Source organism: Siphateles boraxobius, unplaced genomic scaffold (assembly GCF_051911475.1).
Source record: "Siphateles boraxobius isolate OS27281-9 unplaced genomic scaffold, OSU_SipBor_1 18, whole genome shotgun sequence".
In the NCBI taxonomy this organism is placed as follows: domain Eukaryota; kingdom Metazoa; phylum Chordata; class Actinopteri; order Cypriniformes; family Leuciscidae; genus Siphateles; species Siphateles boraxobius.
In genome coordinates, this window is record NW_027508788.1 from 12,369,266 (window position 1) to 12,390,700 (window position 21,435).

Genomic DNA, 21,435 nt, shown 5'->3' on the forward strand with positions numbered 1-21,435 from the left:
TTATTGTTTTATGTCAATTTTTTATCTTAATGTTCCTCATCAGTCATTAAAGTGAATGAAGGGAAACACCAACCTATTTGTTCCTCTGTATCTTCATCTTTTATTCTGCAGGGTTCTTCCTTAATCTCCATCTTTACAATAGTATGTCAGTAGTTTCTCCTGGAGTAATTCCTCCTGCTTGCTTCTTCTTCTCCTGTGGGAAGATGGGAATATTCCCAGCATTTAAACTCTCATGAACGGCTGTGGGAGCTTCACTGAATGACGGAGTGAATTGTGGTCGTTGTTGCTCATTTAGCAGATGATCATCACACTTATAATCACTCGCAATTATCCAGCTTTATGTGTTTTGATCAAACAGCTGTTTTGAAACAAGTCAACTCCTCTGGCTTATTTTTATGTTGCTCTTACATTAAATATGATTTACATGCACACAATTTTGTTACATGCATTTGTTCATTAAATAACATGAAAGCACAGATCATAATCTTCACAAATTGCGTTATCAGAAATGAGCTCTATATTTCCACAACTGTTAAACTATCAATCCTTCAATTCAGTTCAGAGAGAAGCTGAATGAATATTGATGAGGGTTTATTTCTGTAATCAGACATCGATTAAACGTGTGAAAGTGTGCAAATTAGAGACAACGGAATTGTTTACAATTCAGAGATACAGTGGCATTTAACTTAAAAACTCCAGTTCTGTGTGTCAGATTGTTACATAATAATTTAGAGTAAAACAGAATGTTAGAACAAAACTGAATCTTGAACATTTCTTTGTTATATGTTATGTCTAAAATTAAAAAAGTTGTGCAGGTATGAGATCATAGCCCCGCCCCCTGGTTCCCTCGAGATTTTTCACCAAGAACGCATGTAAGTCTCCCATGCGCTTAGCCGAAACAAGGGCAAGAAGCAAAGCAGATTTGAGAGAGAGCTCCTTAACAGCGATAGATGCCAAGGGCTCGAAAATGGTAGAGCGAGAGCCTCCAGAACCAGCGCTTGGTAAAGTCTGGCTCTCGGGCCAATGAGATGTCAGAGCGTCCCCTGCTAGAGAGTAGAGAAACAGTGAAACGAACAGTAGGCAGTGCATGTTCTCGCTTGAATTTTACGAGGTGGCTAATTCGTATGAATTCATACGACCTCACTCGTATGAATTTGTAAGTTTTCTGCTAAATCGTACATAATTTACGAGTTGCCCAATTCGTATGAATGACCTTCACCTGACCCCATCCCTAAACCTACCCATCATGTGGGTTTAGACAAATTGTCTAAAGGGGCTTTGGAGCTCACATCGCCATGGCATGATGTACGAAACCAAAAGCCTCCAAAAGCCTTTCACTTCCAAAAGGTTTATGTGCCACTTGCTTTGTGACTCTGACCACAGACCGCCCAAGCCAGAGTTTTTTTTTCTTCGAGAACGCATGGACAATGTATAAAACAATAAAAAACTAATTTGCACATAGTTTAATAAAGTTGATATGGTTACAAATTGGATATATGAAATAATGATTTGATGTTAGGTTAATTGTTCTTAGAATGTTATACATGAGAGACAGATTTATGTTTAAACCCTTTATGGCCACAGAGTCTAAATAACGACAAACAAATTATGAATTTATCATTTCAAATGTGGTGGTGTTATCAGAATTTAGCTCTATTTTTCCAACACTGTTAAGTACGAAACCACAGACATATTGTTGGGGCGAATCAAATCGTCGCAGAAAAGCCTCCAGGACTAAGAACACGCTTTCAGTTCTAAGAGGTTTAAGTGCCACTTGCTTTGTGACTCTGACCACAGCCCGAGGTCGTAACTACAGTGCGTCTTGTCATCAGTCCCTGGGGAACACCCCGACTGATCATGTTTGGGTCGCGCCACCGTCTCAGACCAAGATGAGAATACAACCCGAAAGTCCATGCCTTCCACAGGTCTTGAGATTTCAGCCATAACTGCAGTGGCCGCATATACAGCAGACCCAGTTGAAACAGCAGACCCAGGTGGCAAACTGATGAGACCAATGCCATTAGTCCCAGAAGCCTCTGAAATTCCCTCAAGGGAACAGACCAGCCCAGCCTGAAGAGATGGGATGGTCTCTATATGCTCTCATTGCAACCCAGTTGAAACACACCCAAATATGTAACAGAACACTGATTCTCAAAGTGTGGTACGCAGAGGAATCACTGAATTAAATATAAATTAACGTCAATGGTGGTTGATGAAATAATGAACAGTTCAACGAAACTGCTTTTGTGGCTTCAATCTGGCAAGAGAAGTGTGTATTAGGGGCGCATTTCCCATTCAACGACGTAACATGACGCTTAACTATCAAAGAACAATGCATCTTTGAAGAAATCAATTGGCTAGTCTCGACTGTTTCCCGAAATATTATTGTCGCAAATTGGTCGTTCAACAACGTTGGTTAATGATGTCATGCACGTGCTGGAGTAATAACTACTTTAATTGAATCTGTTTGAGATCTAATTAATGCTAGATATTTTGCTATGAATTTCAGACATGGGCATCTGAGGACTATTTATCATTTTTCTCAGTTATTTTGCTTTATTTCCAATCTCGTTCTTACCTAGTAAGGACATTCGCACTTAAAAAAACAAAACGCTTTAAATCTCTTGACAAACTAAAAGACTTAAATGACATTTGTATGTATTCTAAATAAAAGACAGATTGTACTGAATCTCAGCTTGCTTATTTGTCTCAAGATAAGGATTTAATGAGTCCACAAACAAGAAACTCTGCTTCAAACCACAGGTCGAGATGTCGTTCCAAACACGCAACTTTGCAATGCTATTCGCAAAGGTTCGTTAGAACTCTGGTTTTGGGAAACACAGATTCGTTGAACTATGCTGATAACGACGGAACTTGAGACCATATTTGGCTACTCTAGGAGGCTTTGGGAAAGGCACAATGAACATTCGCAAACAGCAACATTTTGAGCTGTTTGTATCTGAATAGTTGGGTCTACTACTCTACTGTATTTTAAAATTGGCCATTATGGTGGTACTTGGAGAACCAAATATTTTCTGAGGTGGTACTTGGGGGGGGGGGGGGGGGGTTGGGGGGGATGGGGGGTACTCCAGTGGGGTACTTCTGCATACTCCAGTGAATGGACTATTCATATAATTAAGAATGCTTATAGCGCTTGCTTTTAGAGGAGAAAGCACCGCATCTACACACTTTGTGAATGAGCACTGGTCTTAAGGCCAGCCTGAACGGGAGCACTGAATAATGCTGTGCCCTTGAAAGCGAATGTCAGGAAGCGCCTGCACTCTCAGAAAAAATGGTACAAAAGCTGTCACTGGGATGGTACCCTTTAAAAAGGTTCTAATATGTACAATTTAGGTACTAATATGTGCACTTTTGGCACAAATGTGTACCTTTTGAAAGGGTACAGCCCAAGTGAATACTTTTGTAACGTTTTTTTCTGAGAGTGTGCGTCCTTCAGATCCACGGATGCAAACCAGTCCCCAGGACTGACTTGTGCCAGGATCTGCTTCAGGGTCGTCATCCTGAACACACGCTTGTGAAGAGGTCGGTTAATGGGTCTAGGATTGGACAGGATGACCCATCATTCTCGGGTACCACAAAATAGTGGCTGTAAAACCCGCTCTCCAGCTCACTCGATCACTCCTTTTGGTAGCAGACTGTGAACCTCGTCTCTAATATTTAGTAAAGTATTTGTACTCTGACACTGATGCAATCGAAATTCCTCTGTGAAGTCAGAAGAGTGAAGTTATCTGATGTAGTTTTAGAATTTTTTAAATGTGAAAATAACACTTTGTTTTTTCAACATTTAAAACCAGCTTCAAAGCACAGAACCTTTCTTTGAATATACAAAGGCAAATTGAAGTAAAATTGAATAAATTAAATAATAATGGCCCAAGCACAGATCCTTGGGGGACTCCCTTAACAACCTTTATTAAATCTGACTGAACAATTTCCACCTGAACACATTCTTCCCTTTAAATAAGCAGTAAACCAGAGAACTACATTATCATATAATCCAATACTTTTAAGTCTATCGAACAGTAAGGGTGCTCCGATTGATCATAATAGCTTTATTTAGTTTGATCTGTGGTCTCTATAAAGGCTGATCAGAAAAGCCGATCCTGATGACGGAAAAACTCGCGAAGCAATTTTTCTATGCGCAGCTAAAATTACTTTACTACATTCACTGGTCTGGCAGTTCTACAAGGTGCCTGAAAAGGACAATAAATTTGCAATAAATCTTTGCAGAGAGCAGATACATTGAAATGACTTCAAACCAACAGCAATGAACTAGGGCTGTGATATTTTAGTCCATTTCTTTCATCAAACTTAACGTCCGAATCATGTAGATAAGTGATTGTTGTAAAGTACAGTCTATTGTACTAGCCAATAACTTTAAGAGTTATGAAAACTGCATTAAGCCGCGAAAGTGATACTGTTCCTCAAGTGGCTTTTGTGTGCGTGCGCTCTGAGATGAAGTGGAACATGGAGAAGCAAGTGAACATTGAGCTTTGGGTTCGCACCTAAACACTTAAAAGCACAGAAAAGTCTCAAAATGAGACTTGGGCTTGGTGAGTATTCGCAACAGTCTCTTTTAAAAGTCTCTTTAATGTAGCACAAATGACACAGTGAAATAAGTTGCATTGTGTAACAGTAAATTGGCACACGTCCCCTCAGCCAGACTGAGTGGCACAAGATCTGCTGCGTGACTGAATTTAATAGGGGGAACTGCGAAAACATGAGCGATTATCAGTTTAAACTAAAAGTTGGACTCAATAGTGTTCTTTACAACATAACAAAGATCCAGTGATCCATGGATATTGACATGCAGCCACGAATCATGTTTCCTAGCATTTATGTGTGGCTGATTTTGACACCAGGGAAATACAAAAGATAATTTGTTTGTGAATGCTTTATATAAATACAATAAAGGTAGGTCTAAATCCGGGGTATCATAAGTGACATCAATGTAAATGTATCATCCAGCCCTAAAACTTTTATAGTTTTTGCCCGTGTTTATTTAAAACATACAATTAAGCAGAATATAAGAAAGTAAATATTTAATTGATGAGTTTTCAATACAGTATATAGGGTATGATTTTATCCCAAAATTCAACATATTGACAAAATAATAACTGCAAATCCACTTTCACAAATAGAAAATTCCCTACTAATTTTAGCAAATTATCCAGCTTTTGACATTTACATTCAATTATTTAGCAGACGCTTTTGTCCAAAGTGACTTCCAAATGAGGAAATCAAAAGAAGCAGTTAAACTAACAACAATATGTAAATGCTAAAAAAAAATAGAGATAGAAGAGAAAAGAAAGTGTTAGTATTAATGGATCAAGTGTTAATGAAAAAGATGCGTCTTCAGCAGTTTCTTGAAATTGGCTGCGAACTGTGGAAATGCTCACACTGTGGAAAGAGTTTCACCCAATTATCTAATCTACGTTTTGATTAATCTGAATGCCAAATTATTTACTTGTAAGTGTATTATTTGTAAGTGATGGATATGAACATGAACTTTGCTCAGACAACTTCGGCAAACGTTTTTTCTTATGAGTTTCTCTCTATTATGAAGTCTTTGGTGCTGTTTTAAGACACTGGATGGTCTTTCTACATTCAAAGCACACATGAGGTCTCACACCAGTATGAATACTCTCATGCACTTTTAAATGTTCCAGTTGTGAAAAAAACACTTTCCACAAAAAGAACAAACGTGTGGCTTTACACACCAGTATGAGTTTTAAGGTGTGCTTTTAAGCTTGATGCCAAAACAAACGATTTATCACACCGATCACAGTGGAATGATCTCACTCCAGAGTGAAAGTGCATGAGATCTTTGAGAGCACTTTTTCCACACTGAGTGCATGTGAACAGTTTTTCTTCAGTGTGAGATCTCACGTGCGCTTTAAAGCGTCCCTTCCGAATGAAACTCTTTCCACACTCAGTGCATGTATAAGGCTTCTCTCCAGTGTGAGATATCATGTGTCTCATAAGGTTCGCTTTGTGCCCGCAACTCTTTCCACAATGAGTGCATGTGAACGGTTTTTCTCCAGTGTGAATTCTCAAGTGCACATTTAAGTCCTCTTTGCGAGTGAAACTCTTTCCACACTGAGAGCATGTATAAGGCTTCTCTCCAGTGTGAACTCTCAAGTGCACCTTTAGGTGTCCTTTCTGAATGTAACTCTTGCCACACTGAATGCATATATATGGCCTCTCTCCAGAGTGCGATGTCATGTGTGTCTTAAGGTGTGCTTCATGTATGAAACTCTTTCCACACTCAGTGCAGGGGAACGGTTTTTCTCCAGTGTGAATTACCATGTGGCTGGTGAGTTGTGATTTATATGTGAAACTCTTTCCACACTCAGAGCAGGTTAAAGATTCTTTGAATCCAGATTTTTCAGCTTGTATTTCTGTGATATTCTCTTCAGTCTTTGTAACGACTGCATTTCCATCTTCATTTTTGAAATGACGAGGTCTTTGTAACAGGTGTTTGTCTTCATTTTTATCTGTCAGAGCTCCATCTTCATTTTTGAAATGATGAGGTATTTGTAACAGGTGTTTGTCTTCATTTTTATCTGTCAGATCTCCATCTTCAGTTGTGAAATACTGGTGTTTGACTTCATTCACTTCCATCTGGTCTAAAATTAACATATTTAATTACATTTTAAAAGAGGAAAAATGAGAAACAAATGAATAAAAGTTCATTCTTAAGGCCCGTGCACACCGGGACAATTATTGTGCGCACTTTTTGCTGACGTTTAACGCCTCGTGACTGAACAAAGGGCACCAATGTGAGCATGCACAAAACATCAGGCTTAAAATCTTAATAAAAAAAAAAAAAAAACCCTTGGGTTAGTTTTTTTGGTTTGACGCGTCACTTTAAAATCAGTCTGACCAATGAGATTGGCACTAGAGGTGGGCGATATATCGTTTAGACGATAATATCCAAATTGTTGTCTGGACGATATGCAAAATTGGGATATCGAATATTTCATAATTTGTACAATCCGACCCCCTAAACATGAAAAGAGCTGAAGGAAGTTAAAGAGGAAACAAATAACGCACACTATAACCTTCTAAACAATTATATGTATCGATTTTAATACTGTAGGGGTTTGTTTGACTGCATTTTATTTCATTTTTTGTACAAAATCAAGATCATTCCTCAATTGAACGAGAGTAAGCTGCTACTAATTTGCAATATACAACAGCGAAGTTCTTACCTCACCTGTGTGTTATGACGTTTCTTAGGTTGAAGCAACATTCGGCATTAGAAACCGAACCATTCCGGTGGTTGGATCATTTTTCCTGCCGACCAAAATCCGCGCTGGAGCGAACAGCACAACGTTGCGCAACATCAAATGGAAAATGTAATGAAAGCGGAACGAAACTCATTGTTTTGTGCTTCACGGACCGTTTATCAGTTTGGATGAATGTCAGCGCAGCGCGAGCCGCTCTTGATTAAGCGACACCGTTACTACATAAGAGATCCAGTAACCAAGGGCGTAGGTTTAGGGGGGGACGCTGGGTACTAGTCCCAATCAATATTTTGAGATGACAAATTTGTCCCCACCAATATTTAGCAAGCTCCTTTGAACTGGTAGTTTGATATTTGCGCTGCTATTTGGATTGATTCCAACGGCCAGGACGACGACAGTACAAGATACGCCGTAATTTGATTGGCGGCGGGTTATCTGACGGGCAGGCTACACGCGCGGGCCGGGACTACTTTTTGTGCTTGCACTCACTGGCAGCGAGCGGGTGGTTTATGCGTGTGTGCGCGCGTGACGACGCCGATGGTAAGTTACCAGGGTTGTCTCTCTGCCTGCCATATACAAAGGCCAGAGTAAAACATTTTAATATTCCGTTTTTTGCCCCTTTTTGTACTTTGTAGATCAGCTATGTCACCCAAGAAGAAGAAAGGGGACATACGAAGCTTTTTCATAAAGCAGAGTGTAAGTAGGCAAAAATAACTAGCCACACAAATAACTAGCAGTAGCAGTGACTGACCAGGATTTCAAATGCAGATTCTACTGTGGAAAATAGTATTAACTGGTGATCCTGGTTACCCAGGATATTGTTACAATTAAACCTAGCTTCTGCAATCTTTCAAGGTTAGGAGCATTAATTAGGGGTGTGCAGCACGGATAGACTCATAGAAGTTGCGCTATCATGATAGAATGCTACGAAGTCACTGAATGTTAATTAGCCTACCTTAACTTAGAATCTTGCAGTCATAAACAATGGATCATCTGAGACATTTTTCGTTTCTACATTCTGTTTATGTAACGTATTTGTGAGTGTAGCCTACTTGCTAGACACATGTGCTGGAAAAACATGTTGGCAATGTTAAAAAGGCGAAAGTTAACACTGTTGGTTATCCAAATATAATGAATCATTACTTGATTGATAATATCCAAATAACAATATCTGGTAGGAGGGTTAAACTTGCTAGCCATAGGATAGACTACAAAATTAATTAACCATTTTGTATGCAGGAAAGACCGCATCAAACCACAACAGATTTACATTTATTCATTTAGCAGACACTTTTTATCCAAAGCGACTTACAATTGAGAACAATAGAAGCAGTAAACCTAGGATAACAATATGCAAGTTTTATGACCCTTCCCAGTTTAATCTAATGGACTTTTTTTTTAAGAATAGAATGGGGGGAAGGGGGGGGGGGGTGGATGTCCCCACCAAAGCTGAGACCAAACCTACGCCCATGCCAGTAACCAAAGCATTTGAATTCGCCACTTAAGTAATAACATCGCTACGAGATCTAGTGAGAAGCGTTACAATTTCTCCATTATTAACTGATCAAACAGCGCTGACGTGGAAACCAGGAGAAACATCGTTCCATGAATGAACTAGTTATAGGTTTTAAGTCCACAGATCATTCACCATGGATTTAAAAAAAAAATTACAGTCTATGGTACTAACACTAACTTGTAACCATGTTTGGCAGAAATATTATATGCTTTCAAGTACGTCACACATCTTTTTCAGCACTTCAAAACTCAAATGTTATTTAAATGTTATTTTTAATGTGATGACCAAAACATTATTTGTTCATCCTTCAAAGATTACCCCCGTTTATAAAACTAAAAGTTTCAAGATGTAGGAAAACTCTCACTTATTTAAAAATATTTTTCTTTCAATAAATAGGACATTTCTATGGCATTTCTTTATTTTTACTGTATCGAAAACGTACCGAACGTAACACCAGTCACCTATGTATCTTATTGAACCGAACTGTGAATTTTGTGAACCGTTACACCCCTATTAAAAATATAAAAGAACAATAAAGACTTTATTGAATAATATATTATTATTTTAAAAAGTTTAGGAGTCTTTAAATCAATAATGTCTCATATCTTTATGTACTAGTAATTCTATACAATAATAGGTCAAATGCAGCAAGTCAAAAGACCAACTGGACCTTCTTTACCAGTTTGCACACATTTCTTTGAAGGATTGCAAAAATATCGTCTGAATATCGATATCGAGATATTGAAAAAAAATATCGAGATATTCATTTTTGTCAATATCTCCCACCCCTAATTGGCACTTATTGTATTTATAGTTTTAGTACTTGGCATAGCCATACTAAATATTATGTCTATGGTACTTGCTCAATCAAAAAACCATCTTGCAGAGCACACATTGATAGAAGACGACGACAAAGAGAAATAAGTAGACGAAAAATAAGATGCAACAAGTCAAGAAGAATGTAGAGTTGCTGGTCTGAAAACAAAGAACTTTATGACAAACGCAACAGCGACTACAAAAATCTTGATAAGGCGGAGTTGTTTTTGAGAGGAATTGCAGATCAAATAGGATTCTGGGAGAGAATTTGCATGTTCTCTCGGCGCATCGCTAGTGAAAATTGCTTGGGTATGAACACACGCCCGAAAAAAGTCTCGAAAAACACTGCCGATAAACGCGCGTAATAATTGTCCCGGTGTGCATGAGGTGTTAATGTAGCACAAATCTAGTTTACTACTGAGTCTACTAGCATCTAGTTTTAGATGTATAATCAGTAGTCTTTAAAGAGAATGAAGCAAAACACCAACCTATTTGTTCCTCTGTATCTTCAACTTTTATTCGGCAGGGTTCTTCCTTAAACTCCATCTTTGGTTCTTCTTCTCCTGTGGGAAGATGGGAATATTCCCCAGCATTTAAACCTGCGGTCTCAAACTCAATTGCTGCAGGGCCACAGCTCTGCACAGTTTAGCTCCAACCAGATCCAGCAACCAGCACAAAATCCCTTTCACTGACCCTTACCTGGACTGTTTCCTGCTGGTAGATTGACCTCCCTAACTCAACCAGAGTCGTTTTCATCAACATGACCCAGTAATATTAACACCAGTGTTTCCTCTATGTTGATTGGGTAATGGTGGCCCGCCATGGTATCAGAATAAAGGGCTGTACAAAAGCCGTCTATCAGCAGTGATTGTTAAAGTGCATATCGGAGAATAGCGCAGAGACAGGGAAACATTGAGCGGGAAAAGGGAGAGAAAGGAAAAAAAGAGAGAGAATAGCTTGAGATCGGTGTGTGTGTCCTTGAGAACTGTCGTATAGCTTATGTTGTCAGTTCATTCAAGCGTGTTATTTAGGGCAGGGTATTGTTAGGAATTTCACAATTCGATTCGATTTCGATTCTTGAGGCTTCGATTCAATAATTAGTAAATACACAAGTAATTAAGTACCTGAGTATATTTTTAAATAATGTGTGCAGTATTACCAATGTTTAAGAACAAATTGACCCCAGCATGTTTCCTGTCATGGTTTATTTAGCAGAACAAACTGTACAATATTGTACATGCGTTGAATACAAACCCAGGGGCGTCATGCAAGCCAAAATTCTGGGGGGGGGCACCATCTGAGACGTTGCAATTGTTTTCTGACGGGTGATATGGATCATGTTAGGAGGGGTCAGGGGGTTTCTCCCCCTGAAAATTTTTAAATTCTGGCTGCTAAACATATGCATTTCAATGCAGTTTGGGAGGGACAGGAATACCTTAACGGAGCTATAGCAGCAACCCTCCTCTATCTGAGGACTAAGTTAAAGTATCTATTTTTTAAGTTTATGCAAAAGACAGGTTGATGAAAGAACTGTAAGCTCAAATTCAAAAGCTTTTGAAGTCTACTTCATTAAAGCATGTTTACACACACACTTACTGTACACTTAGGCAATGTCGAGGATCCTCAGAATTTCAACCAAGGACTGAGTCCTTCGTTCGGAAAATATCCCATACACAGGAAAGGATGCATATGTGTAGCCTTCACGCTCTCAAACAACCCACAATCCTATGCGCCAGCTTTTCTATCTTGTTCAAAAAATAAAAAATGTCGGACGTTAGCGGAGTCGGAGCAATAACGGGGCAAAATGCTTTTAAATGTAAGTATATTTATGTTACCATACATTTGTTATAACTGTAGTACATATAAGTAAAGTTAAACGTTTAAATGCCAGTACAAATTACTACCGTATTGATATTACAAATTATACAAATAAATGACGTTATTGATGGCTAACTGAACCGGACCTGTCATTTAACAATTGTTAACTTGGTTGCCGTCACCGGCAATTCTTTTATAAATATCTAATTAAGTTGTACAAAGTAATTTAACATGGTTAGCAGAAGAGAATTCTTTTAAAAGCATTTAAAATCGTACTGACCCCAAACTTTTGAACGGTAGTGTACTGTACATCACTACTTTTTGAATTTTTGCAGCGCCAAAAGTGGACCTTTTAACTGACGTAATGACGCAATGACGTCCACTTGCAAGCCTGTTCCATTTACTTGTTCTCCGAATGCTAAAGAGGACCCTTGCCTAGCCTCTGAAGGAAATTACTTGGAAGGATCAATCCTGCCAAGGAAGTATTCTTGACATTGAGAAACGGCTACTCTGACCGAGAGCGTGCGCACTGACGCTGGACTGTGTTCGGACTGTGAACGCGCTGCATACCGGCTCTCTTCCTCTCTGTCCTGCGCGCGCTACGCGGTTTGGAGCTCGCGAGCTCTATAGATGGTTTTATCGGACGCACGCGCGTTGCCAGGGTTACGTGCTGGCCCGAAGTTAACTTCCGGTCTGTTTGTTTATCGGTAACAAAGAAACGTTACTTCTATACTATTTGTCGGTAATATGGCGCCGACTACAAACGCAGTTAAAATTAAGGTGATGAGTAGACTGAAGTTGGGCTCAGGTTGTTGTGCTGTGGGATGCAACCGGACCTCTGGAACAAATACCTTATCGAAAATAATAATGTTTCGGATTCCTAAAAACAAAGACGACGAGCATGGATCACCGCTGTGCGAAGAGAGGCTTGGCAGCCAGGCAAGAATTCAAGGATCTGTAGCACTCACTTCGTTACAGGTAAACAACTCATGATAAGCAACAGATAATAGCTAGCTGACCAGTAACAAACCTGCAATAGTTATGTATTAACTAAATTGATTACTACACACGTAGCTAACATTGTATACATTAATTTTACACAGCAACGACAATGTTGTAGTTGATACGCTTTAGCTATGATTTAAACTAGCGTTATGATACCTGATATCTATCAAACATAAGAGCCACAATGTTTTTCCATCAATGCTTTACAAATAACCTACATACATTTACAAATAACAGTCGCCTTAGGCTTGTTCCCTGGGGACATAAATACAATAATGCTGAATAAAGCTCTTGTAATGAAGCTTTAAATGAAGTACTAAATATGGACTTTTACTACATTTTCACTGATATATTTTATCTGTAAAGCAGCTTTAAAACAATGTGCATTGTGAAATACATTTGACTTTGACCTAATTTCATTGTACTAGTAGGCTACTAATATTTTTTTTTAATCAATAAGTTGTAATCAATATCATAGAAATGCCCATGAAACCAGGAAAGTTATGGATTATGCAAATCATGCATGTATGATGCTTAGCAAGGTGCAATACTGTCAACACACAATGTTTGTCTTTTTTTTAGGTGTGCCATCAGTGGACCCATGCCATCCAGATTATGTTCCATCAATTTTCGCTCATAAAAACACCATTGATGGTTCACAGAAGTTGGACCGATACCAGAGGAGACAGAGGAGACCATCTGTGGTTGAGTCTATGGATTCACCTTCCTTAGAGGTCACCCATGCTGACCCTGAAGAAGGATGCACTGCTGTGGGTACAGATCTGTCAATGGCAGATATTGACCAGCTACAAAATGAAAATGTTGAATTAAAAATAAAAATGGCTTCACTGGAGAAGAAACTGGAATCTCAAGAAAAACAACTACAAGATCATATGTTTGGCAGTCCGTCCGATTTTATTTTAAATGACGACAAGCACACTCATTTTTACACTGGTCTACCATCTGCTTCTGTGTTCTTCACCCTCCTCACTTACCTGACAACAACATGGAACGCATCATCAACCATACTTACCCTTCCTGAGCAGTTTCTTGTGGTCCTGATGAAGCTTCGCCTAGGCTTAACTCATCAAGACCTCGCTTTTCGCTTCAGATTGAGTTGTGGAACTGTCTCAAACATCTTTCATGAATGGCTCGATGTAATGGCTAAAGAGTTACAATGCCTTGTCCGGTGGCCATCCAGGAAAGATATCAGAAGAAATCTCCCCACCCTCTTCAAGACTACAGGTTTCCAACAAGTTAGATGTATAATAGACTGTACTGAAGTGTTCATTGAGAGGCCAACTAGTTTGCAAACACGGGCAGTCACATACTCCCACTACAAATCACATAATACTGTGAAGTTCCTTGTTGGTATTAGTCCAACAGGAGCTATTACATTTTTATCAAAAGTCTGGGGTGGTCGTGCTAGTGACAAGGTTATAACAAAAAATTCAGGTTTTATTGACCTTCTTGAACAAGGAGACCATGTAATGGCTGATCGAGGCTTCAATTTTCCTGAATATTTTGCCACCAAATGTGTTCGTCTTCTTGTACCAGCATCTACAAAGGGAAGAAAACAATTGACAGGATTAGAGGTGACACACTCTAGAAAAATGTCCCGAGTGAGAATCCACGTGCAAAGGGCCATAGGAAAACTGAAGACATTCAGAATTCTGCGGAACACCCTGCCAGTCAGTATGGTCAAACGGAGAAATGATAACAGTCTTTGCACAATAGATAAAATATTAATTTGAGAAGGAAGGCTTGCTGCGCTACTGTGATTCCCAAACAATCCGGTGCAACCAGGGCAGGACAAGACAAGGCAGAAGAGGAAAATCGCCGGTGCAACACATAAATAAAATAAAATCCATTTATTTGAGGTACAAACCAGTGACTAACGTTTCGATGTAAAGTTACATCTTCATCCGAGTCCTAAAATATTAATTGTTTGTGCAGCACTTTCAAATCTGGGGAAACCACTTGTACCAAAATAAAGCAGGACTTAACCACAACTTAAAGGGATAGTTCACCTATAAAAACACTCATGTCGTTCCAAACCTGCAAGACCTTTGTTCATCTTTGGAACACAAATTAAGCTATTTTTAATTACTTAGGGTGTCAATCAAGCTCTCGGATTTCATCAAAAATGTGTTCTGAAGATGATCGAAGGTCTTGCAGGTTTGGAACGAAATGAGGGAGAGAAATTAATTACAGAATTTTCATTTTTGGGTGAACTAACCCTTTAATTTGATACTTTTACCTATGGGATTACTTTTTTTATTATTAAATATATTAAAATACCAAACACATGCATTGATATTTGTAGTGTTGCACTTGTATCACAATGTTTCACATGGATTGTAATTATAAAATGAAATTATCTATGCAGTAATGAACACCAACAACTATTGAGTAACTGATTTATTGACTGATGAATAAAGTACTGTAGACTACGATTTCCGTTTTTAATGCATTTATGTATTTGATGTAAAAAGTGAAAAAGCTTGGTGCTCAAAAAGGCAGGAACAACCTATGCTTTAAGAAAAATAACTATTTTTCTTGTAAACCTGATTTCAGATCAGCACTAAGCTGCTTTTGAGACTATTTTCATGTAGCTGTCACTCAACTTTAGTCTTCCCTCTACAAATGCATCCACAACTTTTGGCAGCATGTGTTTAAAGTGAAAGCTACGTAGCCTTTGCATATATTTGGAGACAAAACCATCGTCATAAGGCACATCAAGTTCCAGGTGCTGTGCTGGGGTCCAAATAACAAGACAGGATGTTTTCAGCCCGAGACAGTGCATCCCTAACTGTATCTGCCTGTAGTAACCTCTGGGGCCTTTTGGGTTCACAATGTACTGCCCACCCTCCACTCTTATGTCTTGGTTTGTGGCAGTGAGTGCATCATTAAGGGATGTGCAAGCACTGAGTGTGATAGGGCATTTTACTTCTAGCAGCTTGTCATCAATGATACCATCAGGGCTTGCTGCCAGCCATGGGTCTCCTGCACACACTACCAACCCTTTGTCCATCACTATGCAGCCCCTCTCCCTAATCTGCTCCTTAGCAAGTCCCTCGCTTTCCTTCCCATACCTTGTGGCCACACTCCCCTGGAACTTTGGGAAGAGGTGTTCAGTGAGAAACTTAGCCGGGTCAGTTGTCTCACGCTGAGGCACCTTGCTGGCTGTGCTTGCTGTTATGCGTAGCTTGCGCGCATCCTGCCAGAGTGGTTCTATGCTCTGTTTTCTAGTGTTTCTCTCTAGTTCCACCACTTGATCTGGGTTCAGTTTAATGAAGGCATCATAAAATGTTGTGCACTTTGGACAGCTCAGAGCACTACCATGCTCACTGTGGGGCTGAGCTAAGCTGCTGAACACGTAGAGTTCCTCTCCCTGAGCTTCCTGCTCTCCCTGACTGCTGGTGAAATCCTGACTACCTGACCCAGAGGCTGTGTCTGTCTCACTGCTGTCACACATGACAGAAAAGAGAGCACAGCCTGGCACAACTTCCTAAAATACAGGTGAAACTCAAAAAAATTAGAATATCGTGCAAAAGTTATAACTTTGATTATTATGAAAACTAGGGTTGGGCGGTATTTCGGTAATATCGTATACCGCGGGGTCTTAAAATAGCAACGGTATCAGTTTCAATACCGTCATTACCGGCACTTATATATAATAAATAAATATAATTCATTCAATGCCTAAAAATGCTTATGTAGTTGTCATCAAGTGACAGTGTGGAGGAGAGAGAGAGGGAGAAGGGAGAGGCGGTAAATACTGACTAGGCAATTTGGAAATTTTGCAATAAAAAAGGTGACCGCGAGAGATGGAAACACCTCTAACCGAATGTCGCATCTCCGAAACAACCACCCACTCAGTGCGGCGAGGATGCATTTTGCCCCGAGTTCATTAAATAAGCACATTAGTTTATATTTGTTAAAATATTATAATGTTCTTTTTTTTTTACGTTGATAATGAAAATTGAACAGCACGAGTAAGATGGGATGCATCGGGAGTCAGACATTGACCACTTAATTAAGTTTCATTTTGTAAAAGGCCTTTCTTTAAAGTGAATTTCGTTTTGTATAAATTGTATCCTAATTTTAATAATATTTTTTTTTTATCAACCAATAATAAATAAGAATCAAATATAGCAGACAACATAATCATGACATGATCGTGCGCTGGCGCGCCGCGGTCACTTGCATTGAAATCTCATCATAAATTAACCGAAACTCAGTGTATGTCTCACAGACATGACAGATATCTAAATAAAGCTTGAAATTTCATTAAACGAAACAATTCAAAACGAAAAGAAATTGGCCACTCGACGATTATTTAATCCATGATGTGCATTTCTCTCTATGCGCGTTCATATGGAAATGGCGATCATCAAATTAAACGAAACTATTCAAAACGAAAAGAAATAGGCTAGCCTACTCTCTGATTATTTAATCCATGATGTGCATTTCTCTCTATCGTTCACTATGGAGATGGCTATTCGTCAATTTCTTTAAACGAAACAATTCAAAAGGAAAAGAAATATAGGCAGCATACTCTCTGATTAATCCATGATGTGCATTTCTCTCTATACGCGCGTTAACCACGGAGATATCAATCGTCAATTTCTTTAAACGAAACAATTCAAAACGAAAAGAAAAAGGCTAGCCTATACCTTCTGATTATATAATCCATGATTTGCATTTCTCTCTATATATGCGCGTCCACTAGGAGATGGCAATCGTCAACTTAATCTTTGCAGCACTGACAGAAAAGTTGTATTAATAAAAATCAATGGACGCGTGTCACCGGATTTACAAATGCACTTGTTGCTTGTTAATTTAATTTAAATGAATTAATAAAATGAATACAATTGTCATAATTAAAATAATTAAATATTATTAATTGTCCCATTTTTGCTCATTTATAAATGGTATTTATATCTACCACCCCCTCAGCACCTGGGTTAAACAATTATTTGGGGCCAACATATTATAACGGCCCACGTATTAAAAATAGTCGAGTCTAAATAGGGCTAAGGCTCATATTACATTTTATGCCGTCAACAGGGATCAGACACAACGTGCACGGGTTGGCCTTGATTTTTTTTGTGTGTTTTTTATGCCCAATCTGGTATTCAGTATCTGAACGGTGTAGACACAAGCCAACAGTTTGGTGACGCTGTCTGAGCCTTATGTCATAATTTTTAATTAGTCACGGTAATACCGTATACCCCGGTAAAATAGGGAGGAGGTTTGACGGTATCAAAATTTGGATACCGCCCAAGCCTAATGAAAACCCCAAATTCAAAATCTAGAAAATTAGAATATTACATGAAATCAATAAAAAAAGGATTTTAAATACAGAAATGTTGACCCTCTGATAAGTATAATTAATCATGCATATGTATATAGTTATATATACACAAAATATATTAGTTTCACCTTTTAATTTGAATTACTGAAATACATGAACTTTTGCACGATATTCAAATTTTTCTAGTTTCACCTGTAAATGGTGAAAAGACCTAACCTACACTGCCATATATATGTACTGAATCTTTTACATTAGACTAGTTGATTTGTTAGAGATATATGAACTATAACTTACTTTCAGGGCTTTAAAAAGCTTTTTTGGTGACCCATCTGGATTTAGTGGGGGAAGGCAGAGGGGAGCTTGTAGCTTGATCTTCTTGCCAGGTTTCAAGAAATCACACTGAGCTACTGGTTGTGGATCAGCCTGAAAGGATATTTGAAATGCACATTATACATAAATATACATGATAATAAAAATAATTATTAAGAAAAATTGGCATATGTAGTGTTGTACAAAATACCACCAAATGTACACTGATATTTGAAAAGACTAGGATATAATTATTAAATATAATAATTGTTAAAATGCTCCCCTTTTTAGTCACCCGTGACCAAACACTTGGTTTTGAAGTGACAGATGGGCCCCTCTGGAGTCCATCCTGAACACACTGCTCCGCAGCAACCAAAATCGTACCCACATGGCTACACACCTTTCCATTGCTGCATAGATCCAGATAGACATTTTATCAGCGGGATAAATGCAAGTATTGAAAAAGTGTATCTAAATGCTATTGTAAAATGTAACGTTAGCTAGCCAGCCATACTTACCCTGCCATGCAGGTGCAATGCCCACTCTGGATTTCGCCGGACTTCATCGCAATGATCCAGGTGGAGTAGCTCTTTGAAAGCGTCTGACCCGCCTCGATTTCCCCGTAAACGATACAGGTATTTCCATCCGTGTGTGTTAGAATTTGTTTAACTTTTCCGGAATGAAAATAGTTATAGGCATCCAAGCTACGATATGCCTTGAACGCCTCCCTTGTGTACACACATTCCTTCTCGACTAAGTATTCAAATATATTTACCTGACTGACCTCCGGTAAATCAAACAGGTCTGTAGAAAAAAGTTTGCCTCAAAATTTTGTTGAACGGGTCTGGTAGTGTAACGTTATCACATTTAAGTTTGTCCAATAACGGCTCTTTTCTTCTATTGTTAGTCCCATATAATACTGACTAGACATACTTGCTAGCTAATGTAATTCGCTTGTGTAGAAAGACCGGCTCTGCTACAGATGAACTCTGTTGTTATCGATTCTACCGGAAGTTAAGTTTGGGCCACAAAAGCGCGCATGCGCAGTAACGTTTGTTTATGTTGTTGCCGTTGAAACCGCTTATAGTCCAGTCATTTTAAGCCAAAATGGGGGTCAACCTTGAACAAATTGCAACAGAAGCAAACTCAACTGATTTTGTATCCTCAATATGTCCTGAGTAAGGAAAAAAAAGCCCCGAAGAATCCCATTATGGGAAAGTTTCGAAAAAGACCCAAATATATCCCATTCATACGCCTATTCATTCTTTTTCTCACGTGAAAAGGGTAAAAATTTTAACCTTTAGATTTCACCATGAAAATTACTGAGTTCATTACTTACATCAAGACAAACAAAAAATGTATTACAAGTTTTTTGAAATTATTTGTTAATGGACAAACGGTGCATAATATAATTACGTATTAGCTAATTTGCATAATTACCCAAACAGTTCTAAACATTGGGTATAGCCAGGTGAAAATGTCTTGTTGAATCTTGTTGACATATAACAGTAAACTATTTAATATTAAGGTCTGAATGGAACCCATTTAGGCTACCCATGAACATTAATGCAGGTAGAAGTACTTTAGAAACCAGCCTTTATTAATTATTATGGCAGAGATGGGGTTTGGGGCTGGGTCAGTGGGACTGTTTCTGGGGGATGAGTCTGAGGGAAGAACAGGAGACACGGGTAAGGAGAATGCAGAAGACAAAAGGTAGGTGAAATAAAAAGTGTCTGGATCAAAAAATCTAATTACGCACACAATGCACTCAATGCCCAAACCCCATCTCTGCAATAATAATTAATAAAGGCTGGTTTCTAAAGTACTTCTACCTGCATTAATGTCCATGGGTAAACCAGTACCCATGGTACTAGTATTATAGTGGTTTAGTTTTTGCATTTATTTTGTCTTTGTTTAGCACTTAAATGTGTCAGAGGGTGTGACCCACATGTTTACTTAGTTAGTAAACTCTACAAATATTTGCCTCTACAAATATTTGAGATTATTATTATTTAATAATTCTGTTTTAAGTTGTTTAAATAAGTTGTTGTTGATTACAAAATCAAAAAATGTTAAATATATTGAAAAGTGACCACTGACCAGTCACTTAATAGTTTGCACTAGTTTGAAAGCATATAAAACTGTATGAGTGAAAGAGCGCTGCTCTGAATTTTATTTTGCCAGTTGTGGGCCCTGCTGCTCTCTTGACCAATGGAAAGATTCATACAATGTGGGAGTGTAATGTGAATCCTTTGTCTGCCTGAAGACCTTAACAAAAATATTTAGTGCTCATTAGGGCTGTAACGATACACCAAACCCACGATTCGATTCGTATCACGATTTTTGACCCACGATTCGATTCGTATCGCGATTCTATCACGGGGGCGGGGCTTGAGGGGGCGGGGCTTGTGGTGAAAAAAAGAGATTTTGAGAGAAGAAAAAAAATACCGGTATTTTTATTAAATAACATTAGGAAAAACCTGTATAATCTAAACACCAAAGAACAATAATAACTATGCAAATTATTATACTATACGGCAGTGTAGGCTGCTGCTTTTGGGCTGTGTTCTGTACTCCAACTAAATTGATTTCGGGATGGTGCCGTAATATGCATCTGCATGTTGGACGTGTTGCCGGTCAATTGAGGATTAATTTAATGCACTTTCTGAGAATTTATATTTCAAGTTTTGGCTGCAAATTTCACGTCCATAATGCTGAAATTGCCAAATTTTAAATAATTTATCCTCAACTAGTTTTGTGGTGTAGGTCTACGTAGGCTATTTTATAATGTTAACTTCAAATAATACTAATAGTAATTGAAAGATGTGGTAGTTCTCAAGGGCCTGGGGGGAGGGGAGGGGGGGAGGAGGGGTTAGGGGGGGGGGGGGGGTTTGTTTGAGGGGAGAAAGGGGGGGCATTTTTTCCAAACAAATTATTACATTTATCTTGCCTAAATGTTTGCGCTCATTGCATTTTTACAATGGGGTAATAGCCTATTGTTGTTAAGAATTTACACATCACAAGGAAGCTTGATTTAAATTGTTTAATTAAATTGAAAAAAGTAGCACAAATAAATACAATAGAATAAAGATACAAATAAAGACAATTAAAGAGAAAAGTTTTTGAATAGGTCTAACACTAGTATTTATATACAGATACTGAATAAAGTTATCAAATGGAAAATAACACTGGGTAGTATTTTAGTCCTGAATAAATTAAATACATAGGCTATTAATCCTGATTCCTTTAACTTAAAGCCATCTTTTGTTGTTTTGACAACAAAATTAATGACACACACATATGGCTGCCGTCACTTTAAGAGCTAGTGCACGGATCCTGTGTTCATTATACTGGCATGCGTTTTATGTTTATTAAAGACAAAA

General features: G+C 38.4%; 2 protein-coding genes and 2 pseudogenes across 7 annotated transcripts in view; 2 read left to right on the forward strand and 2 right to left on the reverse strand.

Moving 5' to 3' along the window:
• The window catches only part of LOC143741201 (uncharacterized), a 267,182-nt pseudogene that overhangs the window by 56,387 nt on the left and 189,360 nt on the right, over positions 1-21,435 (forward strand). The window lies entirely within an intron of this gene.
• The window catches only part of LOC143741181 (uncharacterized), a 169,932-nt gene that overhangs the window by 22,064 nt on the left and 126,433 nt on the right, over positions 1-21,435 (forward strand). The gene's annotated exons all lie outside the window — the stretch shown is intronic.
• The window catches only part of LOC143741186 (uncharacterized), a 34,502-nt gene that overhangs the window by 4,758 nt on the left and 8,309 nt on the right, over positions 1-21,435 (reverse strand). For 3 of the 4 annotated variants that reach the window (XR_013204954.1, XR_013204955.1, XM_077233629.1), the window contains exon 2: positions 74-193. Coding sequence is in view for 2 of the 4 variants with exons in the window: in XM_077233629.1 (XP_077089744.1) it covers positions 74-131 (58 nt within the window). In the remaining 2 variants the exon portion in view is untranslated. Of the gene's footprint in view, positions 1-73; positions 194-10,088; positions 10,164-21,435 lie in introns of those variants that run through there. The other variant, XM_077233628.1, reaches the window with a different exon arrangement.
• The window catches only part of LOC143740664 (uncharacterized), a 41,293-nt pseudogene continuing 24,917 nt past the window's right edge, over positions 5,060-21,435 (reverse strand). Inside the window, exons 4-7 of the transcript XR_013204864.1 lie at positions 18,038-18,166; positions 15,145-15,934; positions 10,089-10,163; positions 5,060-6,647 (exon numbers count right to left, since the gene is read on the reverse strand). The product of XR_013204864.1 is annotated as an uncharacterized LOC143740664 (transcript). The remainder of the gene's footprint in view (positions 6,648-10,088; positions 10,164-15,144; positions 15,935-18,037; positions 18,167-21,435) is intronic.